Here is a 26,234-nt window from a genome sequence, read left to right on the forward strand (position 1 = left end):
AGTGTAATAAAAAGATATGTAGATAAATAAAAGATTAATAAGTAAAAAAGAAGGTATATTGAGACAGATTTAGATAGATAGATAGTGAAAGAGTTGACAGATAAAAATTAATAAAGATGAAGAGAGAGAGAGAGAGAGAGAGAGAGAGAGAGAGAGAGAGAGAGAGAGAGAGAGAGAGAGAGAGAGAGAGAGAGAGAGAGAGAGAGAGAGAGAGAGAGAAACAAGCTCTATCTCCGTGAAAGAGCGAAGGTGATATTAATCTTCTCACACCTTCCTTATCCTTTTCCTCCTCCTCCTCCTCCTCCTCCTCTTCCTCCGCGAGAGATAAAGTGTTAAGCGCCTCACACTTTTACTTCCTTTCTCTGCAGGTAAAATGTTACTACTACTACTACTTCTACTACTACTACTACTACTACTATAACTTCTACTACTACTACTACTATTATTACTATTACTACTACAACTACTACTACTACTACAACTACTACTACTATTACTACTACTACAACTACTACTACTACTACTACTACTATTACTACTACAACTACTGCTACTACTACTACTACTACTATTTTCATTATTATTATTATTATTATTATTATTATTATTATTATTATTATTATTATTATTATTATTATTATCATTATTATTATTATCATTATTATTATTATTGTTATTATTATTATTGCTTCCTTACCTGGGCCTGCACTTTCCTCCACTTGGCGCGTCTGTTCTGGAACCACGTCTTGACCTGTTTTAAGAGAGGGAAAATATTACCACTATATCTATCTATGTATTTATCTGTAGACTAGAGTTACTCTGATGTGTGTATTTCCATTTATCTATTTATCTGTCTATTTATTTACTGGTGTATTTACTTATGTTTATTGTTTGCATCTATTTATTTGTTCGTCATTTATTGCCGCCAAAAACTAGATTGAAATAGATGAACAGAAAGAACGGAAGGTATATTATGTTTCGATTTTTTTCTTTGTTTGTTTGTTTCTGTTTTTTTTACAGCGAACAAAGACCGTCCGAAATAAAGGAATGGAATTGGATGAGTATCGTGTGTGTGTGTGTGTGTGTGTGTGTGTGTGTGTGTGATAAATATACACTACCCCAAAACTAAAGTGAAATAGATTGACTGGAAGGTGGGGGTAGGCTATATTGTGTTGAGCGCATATGTGGATTAATTTAGATGAGCCAAAAATTAAATTGAAATAGATTGATTGAAAGGCAGGAGTAGGCTATGTTGTTGTTTTCAGTGATATGAGTCTAGCAGAAATCTAAACTGAAATAAATTGATTGATGAATATGGCTTTTTTTTATTCATCAAACACATAATAACTCATCTATCAGTGGTCTTTATCAGAGGTGACAAGATAAAACCCGTCTCTGTAGATCCATATTAGTATGTATGTATTAGTAGGTATGTTAGTATTTCCATGGACAGTTTAATGAGCCTGGTGATGGTTTGATAAGGCTTCGACACCGTGAACGTGGAAGGCACTCGTGAGAACCCAACTTTTATCCCTAATGACTTTTCGAAATATACGTTGTGAGAGCCTACAGCGTCTGAGAATATGGGCCAAGATCTAAGTACACGTGTCTTGGTGTGGTATTGATAATAGTCAGCCAGCAGCCCATCCCCCCTCACCTGCTTCTCGTGCAGGCTCAGCTCCCTGGCGATGGTCTTCCTCTGGGGCGGCGTGATGTACTTGTGCCGCGAGAACCACGTCTCCAGCTGGCGGGTCTGCTGTGCCGTGAACCGCACCTGACCGCCGCGCCGCCGCGTACGTCCGGAGCCCGTCGCCGCCACCACACCTGTCGGAGCGGTCATCGTCAGTAGCCGCTCGTCATACTGTTATAGTGTGTTGTGAACTCCGGCGGGTCGTTTAATATACTTAGTTAGGGCTTATAATACACATGAATCAGTTGTCAGTAGTAAGAGCAATCTGCGGCTCTTTTAGGACACTTGTATGGCTCCAGAATTATTATTATTATTATTATTACTATTATCATCATCATTATTATCGGTGAGGTACAGAAGGCACTTGGGTGGAGGAGGAGTTACCGAGGCCAAATCATCACACCTACATGGGTCAAATCACCACCTGGGTCAAACAATTACGGTGGAGAGGGTCAACAAGCTCTATGGGGGATGTCATTGTCAGGATCAAATCACCACTTGGGCTAAATCACCACCTGGGGCAAATCACCACCGGGACCAAATCAGTGAAATCATCACCTGGGGCAAATCACCACCCGGGTCAAATCACCACCTGTGTCAAATCATCACCAGGGCCAAATCCCCACCTGGGCCATATCACCACCCAGGTTAAATCATCATCTGGGACAAATCACCACCCGGGCCAAATCACCACCTGGGTCAAATCACCACCAGGGCCAGATCATTACCCGTGTCAAATCACCACCAGGGTCAGATCACCACCTGGGTTAAGTCACCACCTGGGCCATATTACCACCTGGGCCAAATAACCACCTGTGTCAAATCACCACCAGGGCCAGATCATCACCCGTGTCAAATCACCACCAGGGTCAGATCACCACCTGGGTTAAGTCACCACCTGGGCCATATTACCACCTGGGCCAAATAACCACCTGTGTCAAATCACCACCTGGGCCAGATCATCACCCGTGTCAAATCACCACCTGGGTCAAATCACCACTTGGGCCAAATGATCACCTGCGTCAAAGCCTTGGAAGTGTAGGGGCAGGAGTCCTCTTGGGCCGCCCAGCTGGTACTGCGCTTCCATGTATTGCCGCAGCATGAGCCAGTACGCACCGCCCTCCAGCCCACCGTAGCCCCCTTCTGGCCTCAACCCGAAAGCCTCCAGCGCTGGGGACTCGCGCGTGGGCAGACCGAGGCCGTGAGAAGGGCGGAGGGCGACAGGCCGGGCGAGTGAGTGCATGTCCTCACGTCCTTCAACCCTTTTATGCATTTCCTCGCTCTCTGACGTGAACGAAGGCATAGTATCCCTGCGTTGTTCCCTGTGTCTGCCGCCGCCTGGGTACGGCTGGGTCGTCTTGAAAGGGTCGTCGAGAGAGGTGGGTCGCCATAACGGGCTGTGCATGGGCGTGGTAGGGGACAGGAGGGTCGGGGACGAGGCTTCGGGCGGGGACGAGTTGCCGCGGGAGAGGATTTGGTCTATGGTGTACCGCGTAACCATGATGTCACGCTTGAGGTCTTGGTCGTCCAGTTCAGAGTAGTGGCGGCCAATGCTACGATTACCAGTGTTTTTTATCCTTCGTGTTGGTTTCCTTCTGTGCTCCTTGTTTTGCTAATTCTTTTTCCTTCTTTCTTGTAGTAGATAGTTCGGGATGTCTTTGTGATGGTTGCCTTTTGTCCTGTTCTTGATTTTCCTTGCTGTCTGTGTAGGGTTTGATATTTTCGAAACAAGATAGATCGCTTGACATATACGCCGGGCCGCACCACACTCACGCAACGCCCGTCATGAGGGAATGTCTAAACTTCAATCTGCCCACTCAAGATCGACTCGCACGAAACTCCTTGCGCCAGTGTTCTTGCAGTTATGAACTCCCTTACCCATGCGAAAACCTGAAGGCTGGCGCGTCGAACCAAGCTTTTCCCGGCTTCTATAATTATATCTCTTCGGCATCAACTCTTACGAACCTGTTGCAGCCGTGGTTGTTAAAGAGTCACGTCTCACCACAAGCGCGCGTCCGTGATAGCGTGCGAACATGAACCATGAGGAGGACCGGAGGGTTGTGGCGCGGCGATAATCGTGCCGCCGCGAGTGCCTGGCGAGGACGGTGTTAGCGCTAAGTCTATCAGGTGAGGCACTGATTACTGCATTCCCCTAAATTGGTTGCCCCGGCCAGGTACCAGGTAGCGATTTATGCCAAGTAATGGCAGTGGGATGATTAAGTATTACGTAGTTTTCATTGCGTGCGTGGCAGCGACTGCATCTAGGCAGGTCTTATAATCTTGTCTCTCACCACCACCACCACCACGCCCTGGCCACTACTATCAGCCTCTAGCCTTGGTGGTGGCCGCTCGTCAGCCGGCGAGCACGGCAACTACAGCTGTCTGTCACTCTTATCACGAGCCCAAGTGTTGGCCCCGGGGTGTTGGTGCATTCACCGCGCCCAGCCTCCGACTCACGCCTCCCGCTCCCGTGACGAGAGACTCTCGGCCGGTAGTCTTCGGTACGGCCATGCCAGCAATGAAGTAGCCCGGCCCGCCTTATCAAAATCACTCACGTGGGGTGGATCCCCCGGGATTCTTTTTATTATGGGGGGAGGGAGGAGACTTAGGTTGGCTTTCTTGGTGAAAGGAAAAATGAAGTTGTGGAGTGGGAAATTAATAAAAAAAAATTAATGAGGGAGCTGAACTGGACTTTTGTGAAGGCTTTAATTCCCTTTGATACTGCCTTTACAATGGAAATAAGTACTAATACGCACCTCCTTGTCCAGGGATTAGTTGTATATACAACACTGACAACCAAAGCTGGTCTTATCTACCTTTGGTGTCCTTTGGTCCTTATATAGCTTAAGCTGTAAAGGCCTCCCACTCCTCACATTATCCAGACACTCCCTCACCCCACACCCTGTGACCTTAGGCTGCCAAACACACACTCCCTCACCACGGCTGCCTGTACAGTGTAGTGGTCATCATCACAGTGCCTGGACCAAAGCATCTAGTGTCTGGCAGCCTCCCAGCATTTAGCATCAAAAGGTACAGCAACATTAGTCCCAGGATAGACAACACAGCTGCCTCTTGCACACCACTCTGTAATCAGTTATTTAACTTACCAGCCAAGAGTGATTGCTTTTTTTAGTTTACCTGTGCCACACAAAGGAAAGCCACTTCCCAAGAACCCCATGTTACAGTCATCCCGACTGATAATAATCAACGATTTATGAGTCTGCTATATCATTTTGTAAAAAGGTTTGTCATTTTCATTTTCTTCTCATTTTCCTTCAGTTATACTTTTCAGTGTCGGGTGTCCTTGTCTCACAGTCATAGAGTAAGACAGGGAACACAATCAACTTGAAGATCCAAATCTTTGTCCTACACAGATATCGAAAGCACCATCATACACTTGTACTGATTGAGTCCATAACACCGTGGGCCAAGCCAGTCCCCCATAAGACTTCTTGACAAGACCCATCATTGTTCTGCATTATGCTAACACAGTATGAAATTTTCCAATATCCTCACCACACCCACGAACAGAATGTACTGTTCCAAACACCTATAGGTACCTTGGTCTTGAAACAGAAGACCTGGAGGGTCAAGGGCTTCACCTCCTCATGCAGTGCCTTGAAAGCCATCACCAGAACCTCCAATGACTCCACAAGGATTACTGCATCATCAGCAAAAACAACAGTGACTCTGGTATTGCCAAGACCATGACTGGTCCACAACTCTGCTTAGTACCCAGTTCATACAAGTGTTGAAAAGCGATGGAGCAAGTACACTGCCCTGCCTCACCCTTCACAACACAGTGGTGGTGAGTATAATCAAATGTAATCAAATGGTAGATACATCTTTTTATCAGTACCAGTCTTACATTGCATAGCTATAGTTGTCTAAGGTATAAAATATGCATCTGTCATACAAATAGTCAGTACTGAGAGTAAAAATAAAGAATATCTCCTTTAACAATATAAATAATCAATGCTGAATATCTATAATTATTGGTATATATTGTTAACAAAGATCTGCATTACTACCTGGAGCTTCTATAAAAACTCTTTGAGACTAATTATCCACCAGGTGGGAACCCTTCCCAGGCCTAAAATGCATGGTAGTGGTGGTGATGATAGTGGGGGTGATGGTGGTTACTGATGGTGATGGTGAAGATGATCTACTCTACCACATAAAAACCCACCTTGCAAGTGATAGCCAGGCGGGAATGCTGCAATAACTCTAAGAGTATATCCCTCCTGATGAAGTGTTAGGACAGTAGCTACAATTCAGAGTGAGGGAGGGAAGGGCTGCGGTGTGCATGTCTAGAGGTCAGCCAGGCCCAACACACACCAGTAGCCAGAAGTGTGCAGCCAATTTTACTTTTGTACGAAGAACTTGTAGACCATGGAGTGCTTGTATGGCTGTCCTGGGTAGTAGATGTCATTGGGAAAGTTGGGCTGAAGAGAGAAAGGAAGGGCATGGAATTAGGAAAACATTTACAAAGAACATAAGAACATAAGGAGTCTGCAAGAGGCTGGTAGACCTGTACAAGGCAGTTTCTGTGAACCTAAGCTCCTGTGAATCTAACCCTACTTAATATCACTGACCATGAATTTATCTAGTCTATTTTTTAGTGTGACTATATTGTATTGGCACTCCAATGACCCTAGATCCAAGACCCAAGACCCAAGACCGAAGACCCTAATCCCAAACAACCCTCCTCCCCTTAAATCATCTACTGCCTCACCTGGTTGACAGCATCGGGGAAGTTCTGGGGCTCGCAGCAGAAGGCGCCCTGGTAGGTGTACGCTGTGCCGCCACGACCCACCATCTGGTTCTCTTGCCCCGGTTTGGGTAGGAAGTTGCCGGTGTAGATCTGAATGCCAGGCTCGGTAGTGTACACCTCCAGCCCTCGCCCTGGACAGAGGTTGTCAGTGTTTATATATTACACAAAGTTACACAAAAATATGTGGGACTACAAGCAGCCAGGCAGCATACACATGGTAACTTTTTTTTTACAGTGAAGCAGCTCAGAGTTAAAAAAAAGTCCAATAATCATTGCTAATATAAAGAAAATAGAGATGGGTGGCCAAAGGAGAGGTCAGATTCAGATGGAGAGGTGTGTTAATACTCCACTCCTGTAAGAGGTCACGTCATAAGCAGAAGGAAACATAGATGAAGGAAGGTTGTCCCAGAGTTTACCAGTGCAAGGGATGAAAGAATGATGATGCTGGTTAACTCTTGCATAAGGGATTAGGATAGTATAGGGATGAGCTATAGTAAAAAGTCATATGCAGCGGGCCAAGAGAAGGGGGAAGGCATACAGTTAGCAAGTTCAGAAGAGCAATCAGCATGAAAATGTGTTATTCACTATCTACCCTCCCTACCCATAAGTCTATCTAACCTCCAACTGAACCTTACACCTGTAAACACATTTAAAGTTGCTTAATATCTTCCACTCATCCACTACCATATTAGTGAGCCAGTTTCTTACCTAAATTTAATTAACTATGACCCTGTGTTTAAAGTCCCAACAAAATATACAACACTGAGGACAGACTGGCTCCTTGAACTACAGCGGTGTCAGCATGTGTTAGCTTAGCCTCACCAGTTGGTGGGTGCAGGAACGAGGCTGCCAACTCCAGCTGACCACGGTGCTTGAACTGAAGGCAGAAATTGTGGTCAAAGCCGCCGCCTGGAGCCTTGGGCAATGCCTCTCCGAAGGTGGTGGGGCTGCGCAGGTCATAGGCCGTGCCTCTCACTGGGGCCAGCTCACCTGTAGACAGAGTAAGGTGGCTTAGAGACAGGCTGACAAATGCAATAACAATAACTCCCTTAGAGACACAGAGTTGACTAGAATGTTTGAGTGTTTCAAGATACCCTAAACCTAACCTACCATAACCAAGCAAAACACCAAACAGTTACTATAGGTCTTGACTCAGAAAATTCATATATGCTGCCTTACTAATGACTTTCTAAACAACAAAATGTCAAAAGGTCATTCTTTATTGATTTATACTGTAAGGTGCTGGCTATCCTGTGTTTCATGATACCCTAAACTTAACCTAACCTACATATACACCAGGGTTGAAAAAATGCCTATAGTTACCAGTAGGAATGAGATCTTAGCCCAGAGGAAGAAGGAGAAGACAATGACAACACTAATGGACTCAGGGACAGATATCTACACTATACACATAAAACCAGAATTAAAAAAAGCCTATAATTACCAGTAGGGATGAAATCTTAGCCCAACTTAACCAACAACAATAGTAACAGACATAGGGTCAGATATCAACACTATACATATAAAACCAGTGTTGAAAAATGCATATATTCACCAGTAGGAATGAGGTCTGGGCCCACAGGAGTGTAGCGGTCAGCGTTGGCCCTCACCACGTGCTCCAGGATGCCCTTCTGCCCTGCATCCTGCCAAAGAAAAGCCCTCAGTAAGCCCAGGGACATAGGACACTTAAGCAGGAGTTTATTAAGCTATATTCTGGCTTTCAAAAATTACAACACGCGAGATTTTTAACCCATTCACTGCGATTGGCATGGATTTGGCCTTCACTGGTAGCCTGGTAACATATAGTCCCAGGTCTTTCTCTGCCTCTGTGGTGGATAGTGGAGTGTTTCCCATGTGGTATTAGTATGCTGGATTTCCCCTCCTAAGGCGCATGATTTAACTTTTTTCTTCATTAAATTGTAGCAGCCACTTTTTTGTTCCATTCCTCTAGCTTGGTGATGTCTTCTTGTAGGAAATCCGCAGTCAAGGGGTTAAGCCATATTCTGGTCTTTCAAAACTTATTACATGCTGGATTTTTGAAGGTAGACAATTATAATTCAATATTACTCAGTGTGGATGTGCATAATATTATATACCTATGCTATCTTCTATCTCTATCTCTATTAGGCCATATTCCAGTCATTTAAAAATTATAACACTAAATTTTTAAAGGTAGACAATTATGATTTGATGTTACTCAGTGTGGACGTATTATATTAAATGCTGTCTCTGTCTCTGTCTGTCTCTCTGTCTCTTTCACAAATATAGGCACTGTTTGAGAATATATGTTTAGAATCTCTCTCTCTCTCTCTCTCTCTCTCTCTCTCTCTCTCTCTCTCTCTCTCTCTCTCTCTCTCTGTACATATCTAACTTAATTTCCACTGATATCCAAGTCTAAAAAATCCGCTAACCCGAAGAGGCGTGAATCCCTTGCTACTTAGAATAAGGGACATGAACTGCACTGGACATAAGCATCACATAAGAGGACATGACTGCAAGGGGAAGATGGGACGCGCTGCACCTACATGTCCAGCCAGGTTGAAGAAGCAGTGGTTGGTCATGTTGATGGGTGTGGCCTTGGTGGTGGCAGCCTCAAAGTCGATCCTCAGACCCCCCTCGCCGTCCAGGGAGTACCTCACCTGCAACACAACAGCACAGTCACACGCAGGGAGAAGCAAGGGCAGTGAAGGAGTGGATAAGAGCACATAAGGTTCTAAGACAGATTATTCCCTCTATGGCCTTTATAAATGGTTGATGTGAGGGATGGAAGCATCTGAGAATATGAACCTAAGGAAGTAATGCATTTTCAGGGGTAGTTTCGTGACCCTGATGGCAGTTTGACCCTTCCTCTGTACCATGAACCTAAAAATACACTCAGGAGAACCCGACTGATTTTCTTTTTGTCCATCTATCTAAAACATTTTGGGGTCCAAGCACATACATTTGACAAGGCTTTCATAGGAGTTTTGGCCATTTCCAGAGGTAGTTTTACTATGACCCTGATTTCAGTTTGACCCTTCCTCTGTACCATGAACCTAAAAATACACTCAGGAGAACCCGACTGATTTTCTTTTTGTCCATCTATCTAAAACATTTCGGGGTCCAAGCACATACAAGGTTGACAAGGTTTTCATAGGAGTTTCGGCCATTTCCAGGGGTAGTTTCGTGACCCTGATGGCAGTTTGACCCTTCCTCTGTACCATGAACCAAAAATGCCACTCATTAGAACCTCACTGATCTCCTTTTTGACCTCTGGAAATGGTTGATGTGAGGGTTGGAAGTGTATGTACAGACCTGAGCCAACACAGCCCCAGGGTAGCCTTCCTCTCCATCAGGGCTGAGGCGTGAGAACACAACACTGTCCCCGTCCACATGACTCTCCCACACATACTGAAATATAAGGCAAACAACACACTGGTTATATGCATCACCATCCTGCCTTATTTTGTCAGTATTTCCTCTTGCCTATGACTTTAACACTTTCAGGAGGGGAGTATCGGATAGGCAGAGACACACTGGTTATATGCATCACCATCCTGCTTTATTTTGTCAGTATTTCCTCTTGCCTATGACTTGAACACTTTCAGGAGGGGAGTATCAGATAGGCAGATGACACACTGGTTATATGCATTATCGTCCTGCCTTCCTTTGTCCATATTTCCTCCTGCCTGACTCAAACGCTCTCAAAAAGGGAAGTTTCAAGCCACCTCTCCATCTAAAATTGACCCTTTCTTTTGCCCTCTCCCTTGGCAGACTCTCATTTTGTTATATTTTTACCCTTGAGCTGCTTCCTTTACTGTAAGAGAAATAATAAATAAAAGAATTCTCATCCCCACCAGACAACAACCCCAGATTTTGGACATGACAATTTTTTTCTCTCTGTATACATTTTCAGCCTAAGAGCTGCAATCAATAAATAAACCATCTATCATTATTATTGTTATTACTCACCGTGTCCCAGCCCCGCGTGCCCCCGTGCAGGTGGTTGCCGTTGTTGTTGATGGTCAGGCTATACTGGCGCCCCTCCACCACCAGCTTGCCCTTCCCAATGCGGTTGGCGCGGCGACCCACGGAGCTTCCCTGGTACCTGTACTCCGTGTAGCCTGCAGCACAAGCAAGCTAAGGTTATGTTTCTGAGAAGGCATTCAAAGAGGCTAAAATATTTCATCCTTCCACTTTTATAAAAAACATTTGCCTGTAGCCAAGGTTATGCTTTCAAGGAGGTTTTGGAGGCATTCAAATTGGAATCAAATTAGAAAACTGGAGGCATTCAAATTCAAAGTAGATTAAAAGTGAAGGTTAAGTTGGGGGCATACACTACAGCTGCATGTGGCCTTAACCCCTTGACTGTGGATTTCCTACAAGAAGACATCACCAAGCTACAGGAATGGAACAAAAAGTGGCTGCTAGAATTCAATGAAGAAAAATGTAAAGTCATGCACCTTAGGAGGGAATATCCAGCATACCATTACCATATGGGAAACACTCCACTATCCACCACAGAGGCAGAGAAAGATCTTGTACTATATATTACCAGGCTACCAGTGAAAGCCAAATCCATGCCAATCGCAGCGGACAGGTCAAGGGGCCACTCACCCTTCATGTCATCAAAGCCGAGGGTAACATGTTCTTTCCTCCCAGTCTTGTCCGGCACCAGAACGCCGCTAACACATGCACCGTATGAGATGACCTTCAGCGGGGTAGGGAAACAAATATTAAATCATAAAAACACATTAATTAGAGGCAGATTTTTTACAGTATTCCACTTTATTTTTCCAAACAACAATTCTAAAACTGAGGCATGTGACCCTAAAGAAAGTCTGCCCAGCACCCACCTGCACCTCCACCCCTGAGGCACTGGCGAGGGTGTAGCGGTCCACCGTTACCTCCTCCCCTGAGCCAGGGTCCCGGAACACACCAAACACATCCTTCTTTGGGCCCGGCATCCTCACAGCCTGCAATACATCAATGGTAGATGCAACCAAACCCTTATGATGCCTGGGAGATTTCAGCCAAAAGATGCTTGGTGCAGACAGATTAGCCTCTTACAATGTCCTTGTTTTATGTTGCAAAGTCCAAAGAATTAACCCAAGCAATATACTGAACAATTATGTATTTAACCAGCCAAAAAATTCAAAAAGTTGCTGTGCACAGACAAATTAGCCTCTTGTATTGTCTTTGTTTTTTTATGTTGCACAGTCCAGAGAATTAACTCACAAAATATACTGAACAATAATGTATTTAACCACAAGCCAGTGTTAAGAGAAGGAACGCAAAACAATATATTACAGTTACTTTACCACACCCCAGCGAGTGGACAGTTCCCAAGATGAGTGAGTGGGAGGCAGGAGATGGTGAGTCCTATCTGTTATCTGTGATAACACACAAGTGTGCACTACCTTATGACTACGGATCTACAGATACTGATGCTGCTCTGGGGAAACACTCTCTACAGGCCCACAGGCTACTTCAGTGCACCTGTTAGCACACACACACACTAAATAAAGTAAGGCTTATGCTATCACTCTTGGCCAACATGAGAAAATATGACTGTAGTGTAAGGCATCTGTGAGGGCAGATAAAAACCGATTAATTTGAAGTTCCCACAATAATGATGCTGAAATGTATAGTGTATTAAGACATGGAGAGAAGTATAAGTAAATCTACACAATAGCCAAAAGATTTAGAGCAATTCTACTAATTAATAGGAACTAGCAAGTGATTTTACACCATTACGTCATTACATGAAACACAGACAAGGAGGCATTTAACCCCTTCACTGCGGATTTCCTACAAGAAGACCTCACCAAGCTACAGGAATGGAACAAAAAGTGGCTGCTACAATTCAATGAAGAAAAATGTAAAGTCATGCATCTTGGGAGGGGAAATCCAGCATACCAATACCACAGAGGCAGAGAAGGACCTGGGAGTATATGTTACCAGTCTACGAGTGAAAGCCAAATCCGTGCCAATCGCAGCGGACAGGTTAATAAATACTATCAAGTGATTTTACACCATTGCGTCACTACATCAAACACAGACAGGGAGGCATTTAAAGAGTCTTATACCCAAACCGAGTACTACTACCAATAAAAGAAGCAATTCTAGATAGTTACCAAAACCAACCCTATTCTTCACTTGCTGGGGAGGTAGTTGAGACTTGGAGGTGGCAGGCTTGGTGACAACTTGCTTTCTAAAGGGGTCTCTTGGACAGCCCCAGCCCGTTAGTGGCACAGGCGAATTTATTTATACTGGCTGCTGTGAAATATGACTTGCTTGGCCCATGCTGCCCCAAAGTGCTCCATACTCTTCATACAGGACTTCTTTCTTTTCCAGAGCAGCATTTTGTAGCTTCAGTTGACACTCGGCCTACTAACCCCTTGACTGCGGATTTCCTACAAGAAGACATCACCAAGCTACAGGAGTGGAACAGTAAGTAGCTGCTACAATTCACTGAAGAAAAATGTAAAGTCCTGCACCTTGGGAGGAGAAATCCAATTACCAATACCACATGGGAAACACTCCACTATCCACCACAGAGGCAGAGAAAGACCTGGGACTATATGCTACCAGGCTACCAGTGAAAACCAAATCCATGCCAATCGCAGCGGATGGGTTAATATGTATTGATCATTTTCTTTGCTAGATTCAGTTGACCCTCAGCCTATTAATGGGGAACTGAACTTCACCTAACTCCTATTGTCCTACCATAATATTGATTGCTGGGCTAAAATATAATGCAAAACAACACAGAGGAACAAGTTATCAATGCAAGGGTTGTCAAATATCACAGAAGTCTCCTGGAAGAGGAAATAAAAATCATAAATAGAATATGATTTTAGTCTGATGATGACCAGTGTGGGACAGACAGAATGACAGGGAAGGGAAGGGAGAACAGGGCAAGGGCAAGGGAGAATAGGGCAGAGCAGGGCAAGGCAAGGAAGGGTAAGGCAAGGCATAGCAGGGCAGGGCAAGGCAAGGCAAGGGCAGGAGAGGGCAAGGGAAAACAGGGCAAGGCAGGGCAAGGGAAAACAGGGCAAGGCAGGGCAAGGCAAGGGAAGGGAAGACAAGGAAGGGCAAGGCAAAGCAGGGCAGGGCAGGGCAAGGCAAGGCAAAGCAGGGCAAGGGCAGGACAGGGCAAGGGAAAAAAGGGAGGGCAAGGGCATGGCAGGGCAAGGGAGAACAGGGCAGAGCAGGGAAGGGTAGGGTAAGGCAGGGCAGAGCAAGACAAGGGAGAACAGGGCAGGGGAAGGCAAAACAAGGGACAGGGCAGGGCAGGGCAAGGCAAAGGAGGGAAGAACAAGACAGGGCAGGACAGGGCAGGGTAGGGCAAGGCAAGGGAGAACAGGGCAGGGCAGGACAAGGCAGGGCAGGGCAAGGGAGAACAAGGCATGGCAAGGCAAGGGAGAACAGGGCAGGGCAGGACATGGCAAGGGAGAGTGAGGCAAAGATTGGGCAGGGCAGAGCAAGGCAAGGGAGAACAGGGCAGGACAAGGCTGGGCAAGGGAGAACAGGGCAGGACAAGGCAGGGCAAGGGAGAACAGGGCAGGACAAGGCAGGGCAAGGGAGAACAGGGCAGGACAAGGCAGGGCAAGGAAGAACAGGGCAGGACAAGGCAGGGCAAGGGAGAACAGGGCAGGACAAGGGTGTGTGGTGGTTTATTTTGCTTATTTGTCAGTTATTCATCAGTTATAGCTCCACTATCTTCATTTAAGGACTACATACCTTTACTCTGTCTTTCGTTCTCAAGGGTGCAGGGGTGACTTTCCTGAATTATTTTAGTGCTTGTCAAGACTCAAGACTCGGGAATCGAAACACGAGGAATTAACCAAGACCAGCAGGAGAGTTTATTCGGCTGCTTGTAAATTCTGAGGAAGCGGAGGAACGCGACACCGGAAAATAAAACGCTTATTAATGTGGTGAGTACGATCTGTTCTGCTCTGTTGATGCTTTATGTGGTGAGTACGATAATAAGGCGGTGAGGCCAGACGTACAATAATTACCGTACGCCTGTGACACGTCAATGGCTGTGCTCGCCGCCCCCTGAATGGCCTAGGCTGATGGCTGACTACTCCGCGAACCACTGAAGGACACGACACCACCACTGTTGAGGACACAGCAAGACAGGGGAATTAGTCTGACAGGTTACAGACTGAATTTGGTTTCCTCTCCCTGTTTGGGTTTCTCTGTTTTGGTTTTCCTCTCCCTGTTTGGTTTCCTCTGTTTCTCTGTTTTGGTTTTCCTCTCCCTGTTTGGTTTCCTCTGTTTCTCTGTTTTGGTTTTCCTCTCCCTGTTTGGTTTCCTCTGTTTCTCTGTTTTGGTTTTCCTCTGTTTGGTTTCCTCTGTTTCTCTGTTTTGGTTTTCCTCTGTTTGGTTTCCTCTGTTTCTCTGTTTTGGTTTTCCTCTCCCTGTTTGGTTCCCTCTGTTTCTCTGTTTTGGTTTTCCCCTGTTTCTCTGTTTTGGTTTTCCTCTGTTTGGTTCCCTCTGTTTCTCTGTTTTGGTTTTCCCCTGTTTCTCTGTTTTGGTTTTCCTCTCCCTGTTTGGTTTCCTCTGTTTCTCTCTTTTGGTTTTCCTCTATTTGGTTTCCTCTGTTTCTCTGTTTTGGTTTTCCTCTCCCTGTTTGGTTTCCTCACATTTTAATATACTGTTCCCTTACTTCCTTACAGAGCTGCCCAGAGATGGCTTCTGTGGTGTTCAAAGAATTCGAGGAAGACAGTGAGTATATTCATCTGACCTTCATGCCTTTGTAAGCTACTGTTGTGTTGTGTGTTGTTACAATGGCCAGTGAAAGTTAGCCTTAACCTAATGGTATTCCTGCTCCTTTTTCTCCTCTCCATCTTTTTCCTCTCCTTCGTTCTTCCTGCCATAACTTTTTCCCTTCTTCCTCTTCACCAAACACATCTTCCTATACCACTTCTCTTCCCTTTCCTTCTTTTCCTCCTTTACCATATTTGTTTTTTCTTCCTCTTCACCAAAGCATCTTCTCTTAACCACCATGATCGCCCTTTCAGACCCAAATTTTCCACCTCGCTCAGTCCTGTGCATCTCCTTGTGTCAGGCTCTTTTCCTTATCCAATAGTCGTAGTAATTTGAATTATCATTATAATGCATTTCCTCTTTAATTATAGAGTTAGGTGGCTTGGATTTTCTAAGTCCATTGTTTTTGTTTCACAGCCGCCTCTATACACAGACTTTTCCTTATTCAGATGTCATTGGTTCTACAGAGAGTTCATGCACCAGAACAGAATGTCTGGATATTGTGTTTCAATTCACCCAAGAAGCTACATCTTGATGCCTTGTGTCCACAGGCAGCTACGCTCCCTTTCTGAAGGATGACTTTGACGTGCAGAGCCATGTCAGCCAGCTGGTTCAAGGCCTGGTCATCAGCGACCACCTCAACAAGCTGACCCTTGGTAGGTTCATGTGGAAAGAGATTTATAATAGCACCATAGATTAGGAGGAACAGTGAAGCCAGTCGTTTATTTGTAAGGACAGTCACAGTTTGGGTTTTTATCTCCATTATCCATATCTTTATCTCCAGTGCCCTTCCCACCATTAAATCTGTCTATACCCTCAATTCCCTGTCGCTCATTAAATATATCTATACCTCCTATGCCCTGTCCTCTCACCAGTGCTCCCCCAAAAGGATGGCAATGGCAGAAGCAACTTTAACTCCACTCACTTTATCTGATCTCATGTTATTTGAGAGTCTGCTGCACTATCTCATAGCTAATATCTTTAGTAATTGAGTTTCCTATTTTGCCAGGCCTGAACAGTCTAGAACGAGAGATAGAAAACCAGGTTGGCAGCCACTATGAGGACCTGCTGTTCCAGGCCACCAGTGTGGAGACCCTGGAGGACATTCTCAACACTATGCACACCAGGATACAGGTACTGCCCTCCTTCTCCTCCCAGTCCCACATCATAGAGCTGCTTCCCTCCCTTCACCCTCCTCCTTGGCTTTATATGAAGACACTTGTGGACTAAACTATTGATCCACCTTACTCTAAATTCACTGTAACTGGATTCTTTTTAGGTCTCTCCAAGTTGTCAATAGAAGGAGGTAGTTTTCCACATCAAAGAGCTACTTCCCTCCCTTCACCCTCCTCCTTGGCTTTATATGAAGACACTTATGGACTAGATTGGTGATGAACCTTATTCTAAACTAACCACATCCCTCCCCCAGACTCTCCTAGCGGGTGTGGAGAGGGTGAGGGTGCGGGTGGTCGAGCCATACCAGCGGGTGGAGCGCCACACCCTAATGCTGGGGCGGCTGCAAGCATCCTGCGAGCTGCTCCGCCGGGTGATCCGCTGCCTCATGCTCTCCCAGCGCCTCCAGCAACAGTTGTCCAGTGAGCCGAGGGACATCACCAAGGCCGCCATCAGCCTCAGTGAGCTAGGTATGCAGAGGTCCTTGATTTTCTTCTTTGTTCTTTTTCTTTCTTCTATCAGTGAGCTAGGTATGCAGGGGCCTGGGTTTTCGTCTTTGTTCTTCTTTATTTTCTTTCATATCAGTGAGCTAGGTATGCAGATGCTTGGCCCCTTGGTTCTTTTTCGGGGGCTTCGTGGTGCAGTGGTTAGCACACTCGGCTCACAACTGATAAAGCCCGGGTTCGATTCCCAGGTGGAGTGGAGAAATTTGGGCGGCTCTTCCGATACCCTACGCCCCTGTCCACCCAGCAGTGAATGAGTCCCAGGTATTAATCCGGGGTTGTGTCCCGTCTCTTGGGATCTGTTCCCTTCTCCTATAATTCCTTTCCCTTCTGTCTCTCTCCGGCATATGACCACAGATGTTGCGCCGACTAAAAGAAACTTTCAAACTTTGGTTCTTTTTCTTTGATTTTGTTACAGCGAGAGACTGCTTTTTGCTGTTACTACTATTACGGAGTTTACATTTAATATTGTTTTTATTTGTTTTTTCTTCTGGGTTTCATATCTATTTTTTCTTCTTTTTTTGTATCTTCATTCAAATTGTTACTGCTACTGTTGATTTGTTATTTAATATTACTTATTATTACTATTTTGTTACAGTAAAGGAAGCAGCTCAAGGATAGAAATAAATAAGATGCTAAAGCCAAGTCCACTAATTCCTGCTCCTATATAAGAAAGTACTAGAGAAGAGTGGCCCAAAGAGAGGTCAATTTCAGATGGAGAGGTGTCTTGATACTCTACTCTCTCTGTTCCCCTCCTGTTCCTTCTTACCTGTTCTTTGTTCTTCGTTCCATATCTATTTTTCTTCAGTGTAGATCTTGTTGACACCCAAACTTCTTGACTGTAACAATAAAGTATAACTCAATTTCCTCAGACCACCTGGGTCGGGACATGGACCTGACGGGCCTGGAGGTGCTGGAGAAGGAGCAGCGGCTGGTCCGTCAGGCTCGCAGCGACGTGGAGAAGCAGGCGTCCCTCATGATGGACCGTGGCATGGAGCTGCAGAACCAGACGCAAGTGTGTTGGCCTATAAGCTCGTATTCTTAACCCATCCGCTGTGATTGGCTCGGATTTGGGCTTCACTGGTAGCCTGGTATACTCCCAGGTCTTTCTCTGCCTCTGTGGTGGATAGTGAAGTGTTTCCCATGTGGTATTGGTATGCTGGATATCCCCTCCCAAGGTACATGACTTCACATTTTTCTTCACTGAATTGTAGCAGCCACTTTTTGCTTCATTCCTGTAGCTTGGTGATGTCTTCTTGTAGGAAATCTGCATTCAAGGGGTTAAGTAATAAGAATTCTACACAATGGGTTAAAGTTATCATAACTAGCAGCTCCATGTTCTTGCACAGGTCGGGACGGCGCTGCAGGTGTTCCATAACCTTGGGATGTTGGTGAGCAGTGTGGAGAGGGTGCTCACCGCCCTCACCACCTCCCTCAACCGCAGTGTGGCATCAGCACTGGACGTCAACGCACTCCTGCAGATGATACAGACCACTAGGAAAGGTGAGAGGCAGCTCCATAAGTGTTCACCCTGACAATCCCCTGACATCTCTCTCGACAATGCCTTCACCATCCCCTGACGACCCACAGAACAAGACCCCCTGACAACTTTGAACAATGCCATGACAAAATTTGAAATGTAAAATGAAGCTCCATTATAGTATATGGGAGCAGCAAGTAGCGGGCTTTTTTTTATTTTTTATTTTATTTTTATTTATTTATTTATTTATTATTTTTTTTAAAGTCCTACCGTTCTGCTCCCCCAGGTGGTGGTCCAGGGAAGGCCGTCATGCCAGCCCCAGGACAGTCAGTACAGTTCCGTGCATCGCTGTGGTCCAACTTGGAGAAGCTGATGGACGACATCTTCCATGTGTGTGTCCAGACCTCACACCTGCACAAGGTGGGCAGACACCAACAACTGTATGTTAAGCCCTATGTTATGTGTTGCAGGCAATATCTTGGCTCATTCCTTTCATTCAGCTTCTTTAACATGAAGAGTGTCAAGAAACTGGAGCATCATCACTTACATATAATCATACGAACACCTTCATTTATTTATCTGTAGCTCTGATGCCTTGTTCCTCCTGAAAACTCCCCTTGTAGAGATATTTATTACAGGAAAGACTCTAGGTGTCCGAGGTCACACACACCCTTTTTGCAACATTCACAAAACACTGCTGCTCTCCATGTATTCCTCAGTCCCATCCATCCACCTCACTGCCAGCCTCCCTACCACCTCCTGTCCTGCTCTGTGATTCATATACTTGGTGTGTGTGTTCCTTCAGGTTCTGGCCAAGAAGAGAGACCCAGTGACCCACGTGTGCTTCCTGGAGGAGGTGCAGAAGACCGGCAAGCTGGACCTGTTCAGCAGTGTGTGGCAGAGTGTGACGCGCATCCTCACCCAGGAGTTTGCTAAGGCTGCACAGGGTATGCACTCGGATGAATGGGGAGAAAAATATCATGTATGAAATATGTAGAGTTTAAGTAATGCTGGATATAAAGTGCTAGGTGTTTAAATTGCTGGGTTTAAACAGGCAAATGTTTTAGCTCAGCAGTATCTTTTAGACTTGAAATACGAGTGAATGGCTTCTGCAAAGATTTACTTATAAAACGCAGAGCAAAATTGTAAATATACTTGATTAGATTGAAGATGGAATAAATGCAAATGACAAAGTAACTAAAATTGTACTGGAAGCAGAACTAGAAGTGTAAGGAATGGCACAATTGAGCAGTATCAAAGGACCATCATGTGTCCTGGAAACTCAGTTGAACTCTTTCTAATCCTCAACATCATCTCCCTTCCTTCTCCCATTGCCAGCAGCACTTCTTTGTTTCTTTGTCTTTCGGTCCATAGTACTTTCAACAGCCTATGCCACAACTTTGGAACTCCCTGCCAACACATATAAGCACTGCCCACACCTTACATAAATTCAAATAGTCTGAAAGAGTTCTTACTTAATTGAAACTGAAACAACTCATGAATCAATAATTATCTCAATGCAATAACCTATGTACTTTTTATGTATTTGGATGTAAGAATAACCACTTCTGGTGGAAATAAAATTATTATTATTATTATTATTGAATCTTTTTTCTTCCTGCTCCAGAGTCCACCGTCATCCGGCAGTACCTAGAGGTGGACTACCCCAAGCTGGTGCGCCTGTACGGAGACCTGTGGCGGCGGCTGGAGGGGGTCACTATGGACATGAGGACCGCCACACCAGACCTCTCCATGGCCAGCACCTCTACTGATGAAGGTGACCCAGACCACAGTAACGGGAAGACACAGAGCTTTGAGTGAGTGGAAGAATTTACACAAGGATTTTAGGATATAAGGAGACCACAAGCGGTTGACTAATTGAATGAATGATGAACAAGACTCTTGCCTTGCGACTATAAATCAATCATGAACTTACTGCCAGACTAACTAACTATCTGAGCATGGGAGGATTGAGTCTGTCTTGGGTCTGAGTAACTCTTGAGGTGGCATAGAGTAAAGTGATGTGACATGAGTTTGAGGTCACTTCAGTTTACCTCAGTTTGATATGATTACACTTAGGTTTAATGACAGATCACATAGTTTGAATGATAGGGTCTGTGTGGTCTGAATATCTATGTAACTATGTAAATCTCTATCTATCTTTCTATCTGTCTTTCTCTCAGCCGCCACTGCCCACAACTTGATACTCACTAAAGTAGAAATGCAAAGTCTTGGTGCCATTCCTAGTCTGGATAATAAGGTCTGTGTGGTCTGGATATCTATGTAAATTTATGTAAATCCCCAGCCCAGAGGAGGCCCTGAGGTGCACTCTGGTTCCCCTGGAGGAGGCCTACCTCTCCCGCTCCCGGTCGAGGCTCCTGGACCCTGTAAACCTCATGTTCGTGGCCCAAGACGCCCCCCTCGCCAAGGATGAGATGGACGCACTTATCAAAACCATCACGAGGTAACACTTCATCACTTCATCATCAATTACTATTATTATAATTATTATATATTTTTTTTTTTACCATAATCATCGTAGATAAGTTTCTTTCCCTCTCATGTACTTTCTTCATCTTATTCTCCTGTCACTCCTATTCCTCCTCCTCCTCCTCCTCTTCTCTAACTTTTTCCATCTCATGTACTTTCCTCGACTTCATTCTTTCCTCTCCTCCTCCTCTCTTCAGTATCATAACCATCATCATCGTCAACAGTTATTATATTTTGCCCATTATGATCCCAGACAACTAAAAATCACAGGGTGTTGGTGTCTTGTCCTTTTTAAAGCCAGTTCTTGCCTCTCCCTTGCCAGTGTTGCATATATACCTCATTTCTCCCATTCTGATGACACTGAACAAGCCTTATTTCTTTTGATGCTGACGAAGTGTTCCTCCCCCAGTGAACTAAATGTGTCTGCAGTGGACAAGGCGCTGAGTGAGACAGTAGCCCGCAATGTGGCAGAGGCCCTCCAACTCTTCTGTAACAAGTGCCAGCAGCTGATAGACACAAGTGGGGATGCCAGCCAGGTCATAGGTGGGTAGATTATAACTCTTCATATGTGTGTCAACTTTCCACTCATATTATTTTCTTTCTTTTCTGGGTCAGTCTTAATCCTGAACTATTATGTGTGACGTTCTTTCAATGCTCCTCCCCTCAGACCCGCCCACGCCTGCCCAGGTGATGAATGTGCATGTGGTGAACCAGCTGTTTTACGTGAGGAACCAGGTGGAGCGCACGGCCACTGCCACCCTTGCCCACCTGCCACCACCTGTCACCAACACTCTCCTGCAGGTGGGTTCTTATTTACAGAGTTGAGGAAACACTACAAAGTTAAAAGAAGGAATGCTATTATTATTATTATTATTATTATTATCATTATTATTGATAGTAGTAGTTGTAGTAGTACTGTTATTATTATTTTTATCATTATTATCATTACCATAAATTTCCCTCCCTTCCCCAGGCTCTCCCTGCCATTGATGAGCTGATGTCGTTGGCCGTGCAGCCTTTGTTTGAGTCCATCAGGGACGCCATTGAGGCAATCATCCTCACCATGCACAAGGAAGACTTCTCAGGGTGAGCTGAAGCCTCCTCCTGCCAGCCAGATTCAGCTTTCAATTTTCAGTTCAGTAGGCAGGCAAATAAGGGAGTGAATTTATGGAGCAAATTTGTATCCCTATCAAAAGTTTCTTGGTTGCCACAGTATCCGCGTCTATTGTCTTGTTTTCAGGACTGACACGAGTGGGACGGACTCTCAGTGCTCCCTGTACATGAAGGAGCTGCAGCGCTTCATCACCAGGGCGTCAGAGGAGTACCTGGCCCCCTACCACCCCTCGGACACCATCAAGAACAAGTACGTCCACTCCTCCACCCCCCATGACATGTTCATCTCACAGAATGCTGAAGGACACTGACAAAGGCCTTTGTCCAGGAATAATGCGTGCATGTGTGTGTGTGTGTGTGTGTGTGTGTTCCTTGCCTGACCTGTGTGTTTGTGCAGGACTCAGGCTGTGGCATGTCGGTGCCTGGAGCTGTTTGTGCGCCACGCCAGTCTGCTGCGGCCCATCGGGGAAGGGGGAAAGATGCGCCTCGCAGCAGACTTTGCACAGGTGAGCTTTTGCTGTTTCTTTGAGTCATCTAGGGAAAGAAATATTATTATCATCATTATTCCCTTTTTCCTCCCCTCAAATCACATCCCAACACAATGATGCACATATTTGTTCCCAGATTGAGCTTGCCGTCAGTCCACTGTGCGGCCGCACCTCAGAGCTTGGCCGGCCCTACCGTATGGTGCGAGCCTTCCGGCCGCTGCTCTTCCTCACCACAGAGCACATCGCCTCCTCCCCCAGCGTGGGTGAGGTTATTCCCTTCTCTACCGTCCTTCACTTCCTCTTTGCCAGAGCTCCGCAAGAGATGCGATCACCTCACCAGGCAAGTTTACCTCACCCCAAGACTGCCTTATGATTTTTTGTTTATGTAAATGTTTATTTTTATATGTGAAGGCCTTTAGTGGCAGCTTCTTTCCTGAAACAAGGTGGTGCTTTATTTTTTTATTTATTTTTTTATTTTTTTATTTTTTTACACCATTAAATTATCATGAGTATCTAAGACACTGTGGCTGAAATCACTCACTGTCATAAGCATTATTACCATCCTCATTATCATCATCATCATCAGCAGCAGCAGCATCCACACAGATATTCATGCCTCATTTTACCAAGTGGGACTTGAACAGGCACAAGGCTTAACCATTGTAGTATATAGCACTTTTCAATACACTTTTTTTCACATAGATCTGTAGCATAATACTTCTGAATTAGTTCATTAAGTGTCTAGCGGGCTTTTCTTTGTTGTTGCTTTTGTTTTTGCCCTTAGCTGCCTCCCTTGCTGTAAGAAAGAAAAAAATTGCTGTGGAATTTGAATTTTTATAATGTCAACACTTGTGCATGTAAGAATTTTCAGTAGGATTTTTAAGTCATTCAAATTCATGCATATCTTTTTACATCAAGTTCAATTCTCATTGGTGGTGTCGTGACCCTCAGAGTGCCGGTTGGTCAGTCAGTCGGTACAGCACGTGGCTAGACGAGCACCCGGAGGAGAGGGAGCGTCTTCAGCTGGTCAAGGGTGCCCTGGAGGCCTATGTTGCCGGGGTGCGCGCCAGGAACCTGACCCAGTTTGCCTTGGTCTACCCCACCATGCTGTCACTGCTGGAGAAGGGCCTGGCTTTCCACTCTTCTGCCTCCAAGACGTAGCTCACACCACCCAGAGAAACACACAGGAAAATGTTTGTTTGAAATAGAGGGTTTACTTTATTAGAACCAAAATAAAGTATGATTTTGTGCTCAGATATAAGGTCATAATAACTGAGAATATACAGTAATAACTCGGTTTATGAGTGCCTTACTTTATGAGCAAAAAAAATTCACTAAAAATGCCTTGGCTTACGATCGGTGACTTGGTGTACGAACATCCTGTTTGTACAAGTTGAAGTCATGAGTGTGGGCTCCCTTTGTTCGCCACGAGACGAGAGCGCTCAGAGCGGAAAACAATGGGAATGGGGTCTCAGTCCATATCGTACACTCGCAGAGGTAGCATCCACGTGCTCATTTCCACTTATGTTTGTGCTCTAGTGTGTGATCTTTGTATTTTCAGAACTACAGTGTGCGTCGTTTTGATTTACAAGTTTTTTTGGTTTTCGAACAAAATCCCGGAACGAATTAAACTTGTACACCGAGGTATGACTGTACTTTGATGCACCTAAACAGTTCACCATAAGTAGAATGACAATTCCATTAAGTATTATAGCAAAGAAAAAGTTGAAAATTACCCATGAATATGAATAGCAGAAAATTTGTGTTGGTTTGTCGACTGCACTTGAGAAATGAACACACACAAGTCTTTTTGTATGTGTATCTATATATATATATTTTTTTTTTCTGTATTTGTTTGTGTAACTCTCTCTCTCTCTCTCTCTCTCTCTCTCTCTCTCTCTCTCTCTCTCTCTCTCTCTCTCTCTCTCTCTCTCTCTCTCACACACACACACACACACTTCTTTACTATTTATTAGATTTGAGCTCACCCTTGTATTTATCTAAACTGATAGCCAATACAGTCTATGGCCGAGTTACTTTCATCTCTGTTTCCAAGACTATTGTTATGTTTTTTTTATAAAGTTGTATGCTGTATATAATGTTGTGGTTACTTAAGCTAGGACCTGCATACTGTTTGTGATAATCTATAAGTGTTGCAGCACAAGCTCAGTTTTAAATTCATTGAGTTTTGTGCCTTTTAATAAAAAATCTGATTTATCATCTTATACCTTTCCTACATAGTGACCTCCCCATCTCTTTTTATACCAGCTTGTCCATTAGTTTGCTTTAGAAATCTGTAATGGTAAGTAAAACTGTTATGTAGTTAAGTGGATATTGTCAATTGCATTATTATTTTTTTACAGAGGCTGTATTAACTTTTTTTTTATATTGAGTCTAGCAAAGGCAATCTTCATATCAACTTGTCCATTATTATGCTTTAGAAATCTGTAATGGTAGGTGAAACTGGTCTGTAATTAGGTGTGTATTGTCTATTGCTATTTCTGTGTGTGTATAGAGAGGCTGTAGGTAATAGCTTAATTTTAATATTGAGTCTAGCAAAGGCAATCTCTTCATATCAGCTTGTCCATTATTATACTTTAGAAATCTATAATGGTAGGTGAAACTGGTCTATAATTAGGTGGGTAGTGTCTATTGCTTTTTTTGTGTGTGTATAGAGAGGCAGTAGGTAATTGCTTAATTTTAATATCGAGTCTAGCAAAGGCAATCTTATTTCTTATCAGCTTGTCCATTATTATGCTTTAGAATTCTATAATGGTAGGGGAAGCTTGTCTTTAATTTGGTGGGTACTGTCTATTGCTTTTTGTGTTCAGAGAGAGGCTGTAATACCTTTTTATATTGAGTCTAGCAAAGTCTCATTCCATATCAGCTTGTTCATTATTTTTTTAGAAATCTATAATGGTAAGAGACACTGGTCTGTAATTAGGTGGATATTGTCTAGTGCATTCTTTTATAGTATTGAGACTATTTGCTCTTTTACAGTGAGTCTAGCACAATAAGCAGATTCTGAGGAGGCTTGTAGGATTGATGAGGATTTCAGGATCGCTTTCTTTCCAGATGACCGATTGAAATATCTACTTGAGTGCTGAGAAAATGTATCGAAAAGGTAAAGAAAAAATACGTGAGCCACTGCATTGCCGTTTCTAAAAAGCCACTTGTGCTACTTTACAATGTATATATATATAGGCTTTAGCCTACGTAGACGGAATCACAGGTTTGAGTCCATTTGGAATATTCGTCCCATCTATATCATCAAATTATTAACTTGATTAGACTGTTAAATATTAAGAGTATCCAATATAACCTATCGTATGCTACTTTACATTGGGTCCCGATGAGTATATGCTCGATATCCTTTACCCTCGACGGAATCACAGGTTTGAGTCCATTTGGAATATTCGTCCCATCTATATCATCAAATTATCAACTTGATTAGACTGTTAAATATTAAGAGTATCCAATATAACCTACGTATGCTACTTTACATGGGTCCCGATGAGTAGGTATGCGCCTTTACCCTCGACGGAATCACAGGTGTAATTGAGTCCACGTGGAATATTCGTTCCATCTGTATCATAAAACTACTGGCTTGATCAGACTGATAATTATCAAAAGTATCCAATATAACTTAAAAATCAATCCCAGCAGTGCGGCAATGAGTAGGCTAGCGGTTTTACCTTCGACGGAATCACAGACATGTAGCTATAGGCCTATCCTTTTGGAGTATTCATCTGATTACGCTGTGTTA

General features: G+C 44.3%; 3 protein-coding genes across 9 annotated transcripts in view; 1 reads left to right on the forward strand and 2 right to left on the reverse strand.

Annotated features, from left to right (window-relative positions):
* Positions 1–4,320, reverse strand: part of LOC126987882 (homeobox protein Hox-A5-like) — a 13,044-nt gene extending 8,724 nt beyond the window's left edge. The window contains exons 1-3 of the mRNA XM_050845350.1: positions 2,708–4,320; positions 1,658–1,824; positions 698–751 (exon numbers count right to left, since the gene is read on the reverse strand). Coding sequence (XP_050701307.1) covers positions 698–751; positions 1,658–1,824; positions 2,708–3,191 — 705 coding nt within the window. The 5' untranslated portion in view covers positions 3,192–4,320. The remainder of the gene's footprint in view (positions 1–697; positions 752–1,657; positions 1,825–2,707) is intronic.
* A 1,205-nt stretch (positions 4,321–5,525) lies between these two features.
* On the reverse strand, positions 5,526–14,337 carry LOC126987881 (galactose mutarotase-like). Of its 6 annotated transcripts, XM_050845348.1 has the most exons (11): positions 14,190–14,337; positions 12,581–12,859; positions 11,300–11,419; positions 11,061–11,154; positions 10,416–10,567; positions 9,759–9,854; positions 8,990–9,103; positions 8,020–8,107; positions 7,287–7,454; positions 6,426–6,595; positions 5,526–6,135 (listed from the first exon to the last, which is right to left on the reverse strand). In XM_050845348.1, exons 3-11 carry the CDS (start codon positions 11,408–11,410, stop codon positions 6,055–6,057), a joined length of 1,074 nt encoding a protein of 357 aa, XP_050701305.1. In that variant the 5' UTR covers positions 11,411–11,419; positions 12,581–12,859; positions 14,190–14,337; the 3' UTR covers positions 5,526–6,054. The 6 variants fall into 6 exon arrangements, with proteins under 6 accessions (XP_050701305.1, XP_050701300.1, XP_050701303.1 ...); XM_050845343.1 differs by lacking the exon at positions 12,581–12,859; XM_050845346.1 differs by lacking the exons at positions 12,581–12,859; positions 14,190–14,337 and adding an exon at positions 11,765–11,910.
* Positions 14,243–24,685, forward strand: LOC126987879 (conserved oligomeric Golgi complex subunit 5-like). Of its 2 annotated transcripts, none has more exons than XM_050845340.1 (18): positions 14,243–14,383; positions 15,131–15,179; positions 15,773–15,877; positions 16,231–16,355; positions 16,651–16,864; positions 17,770–17,912; positions 18,247–18,400; positions 18,664–18,797; positions 19,183–19,324; positions 20,005–20,194; positions 20,683–20,841; positions 21,277–21,410; positions 21,535–21,668; positions 21,841–21,953; positions 22,108–22,230; positions 22,378–22,486; positions 22,605–22,808; positions 23,420–24,685. In XM_050845340.1, the coding sequence occupies exons 2-18, from the start codon at positions 15,143–15,145 to the stop codon at positions 23,627–23,629; spliced, it is 2,430 nt and encodes an 809-aa protein (XP_050701297.1). In that variant the 5' UTR covers positions 14,243–14,383; positions 15,131–15,142; the 3' UTR covers positions 23,630–24,685. The 2 variants fall into 2 exon arrangements, with proteins under 2 accessions (XP_050701297.1, XP_050701296.1); XM_050845339.1 differs by lacking the exon at positions 14,243–14,383 and adding an exon at positions 14,461–14,608.
* Positions 24,686–26,234: the final 1,549 nt, after the last annotated feature.

The sequence above is a fragment of the Eriocheir sinensis genome, chromosome 67 (genome assembly GCF_024679095.1).
Source record: "Eriocheir sinensis breed Jianghai 21 chromosome 67, ASM2467909v1, whole genome shotgun sequence".
NCBI classification, from domain to species: Eukaryota; Metazoa; Arthropoda; class Malacostraca; order Decapoda; family Varunidae; genus Eriocheir; species Eriocheir sinensis.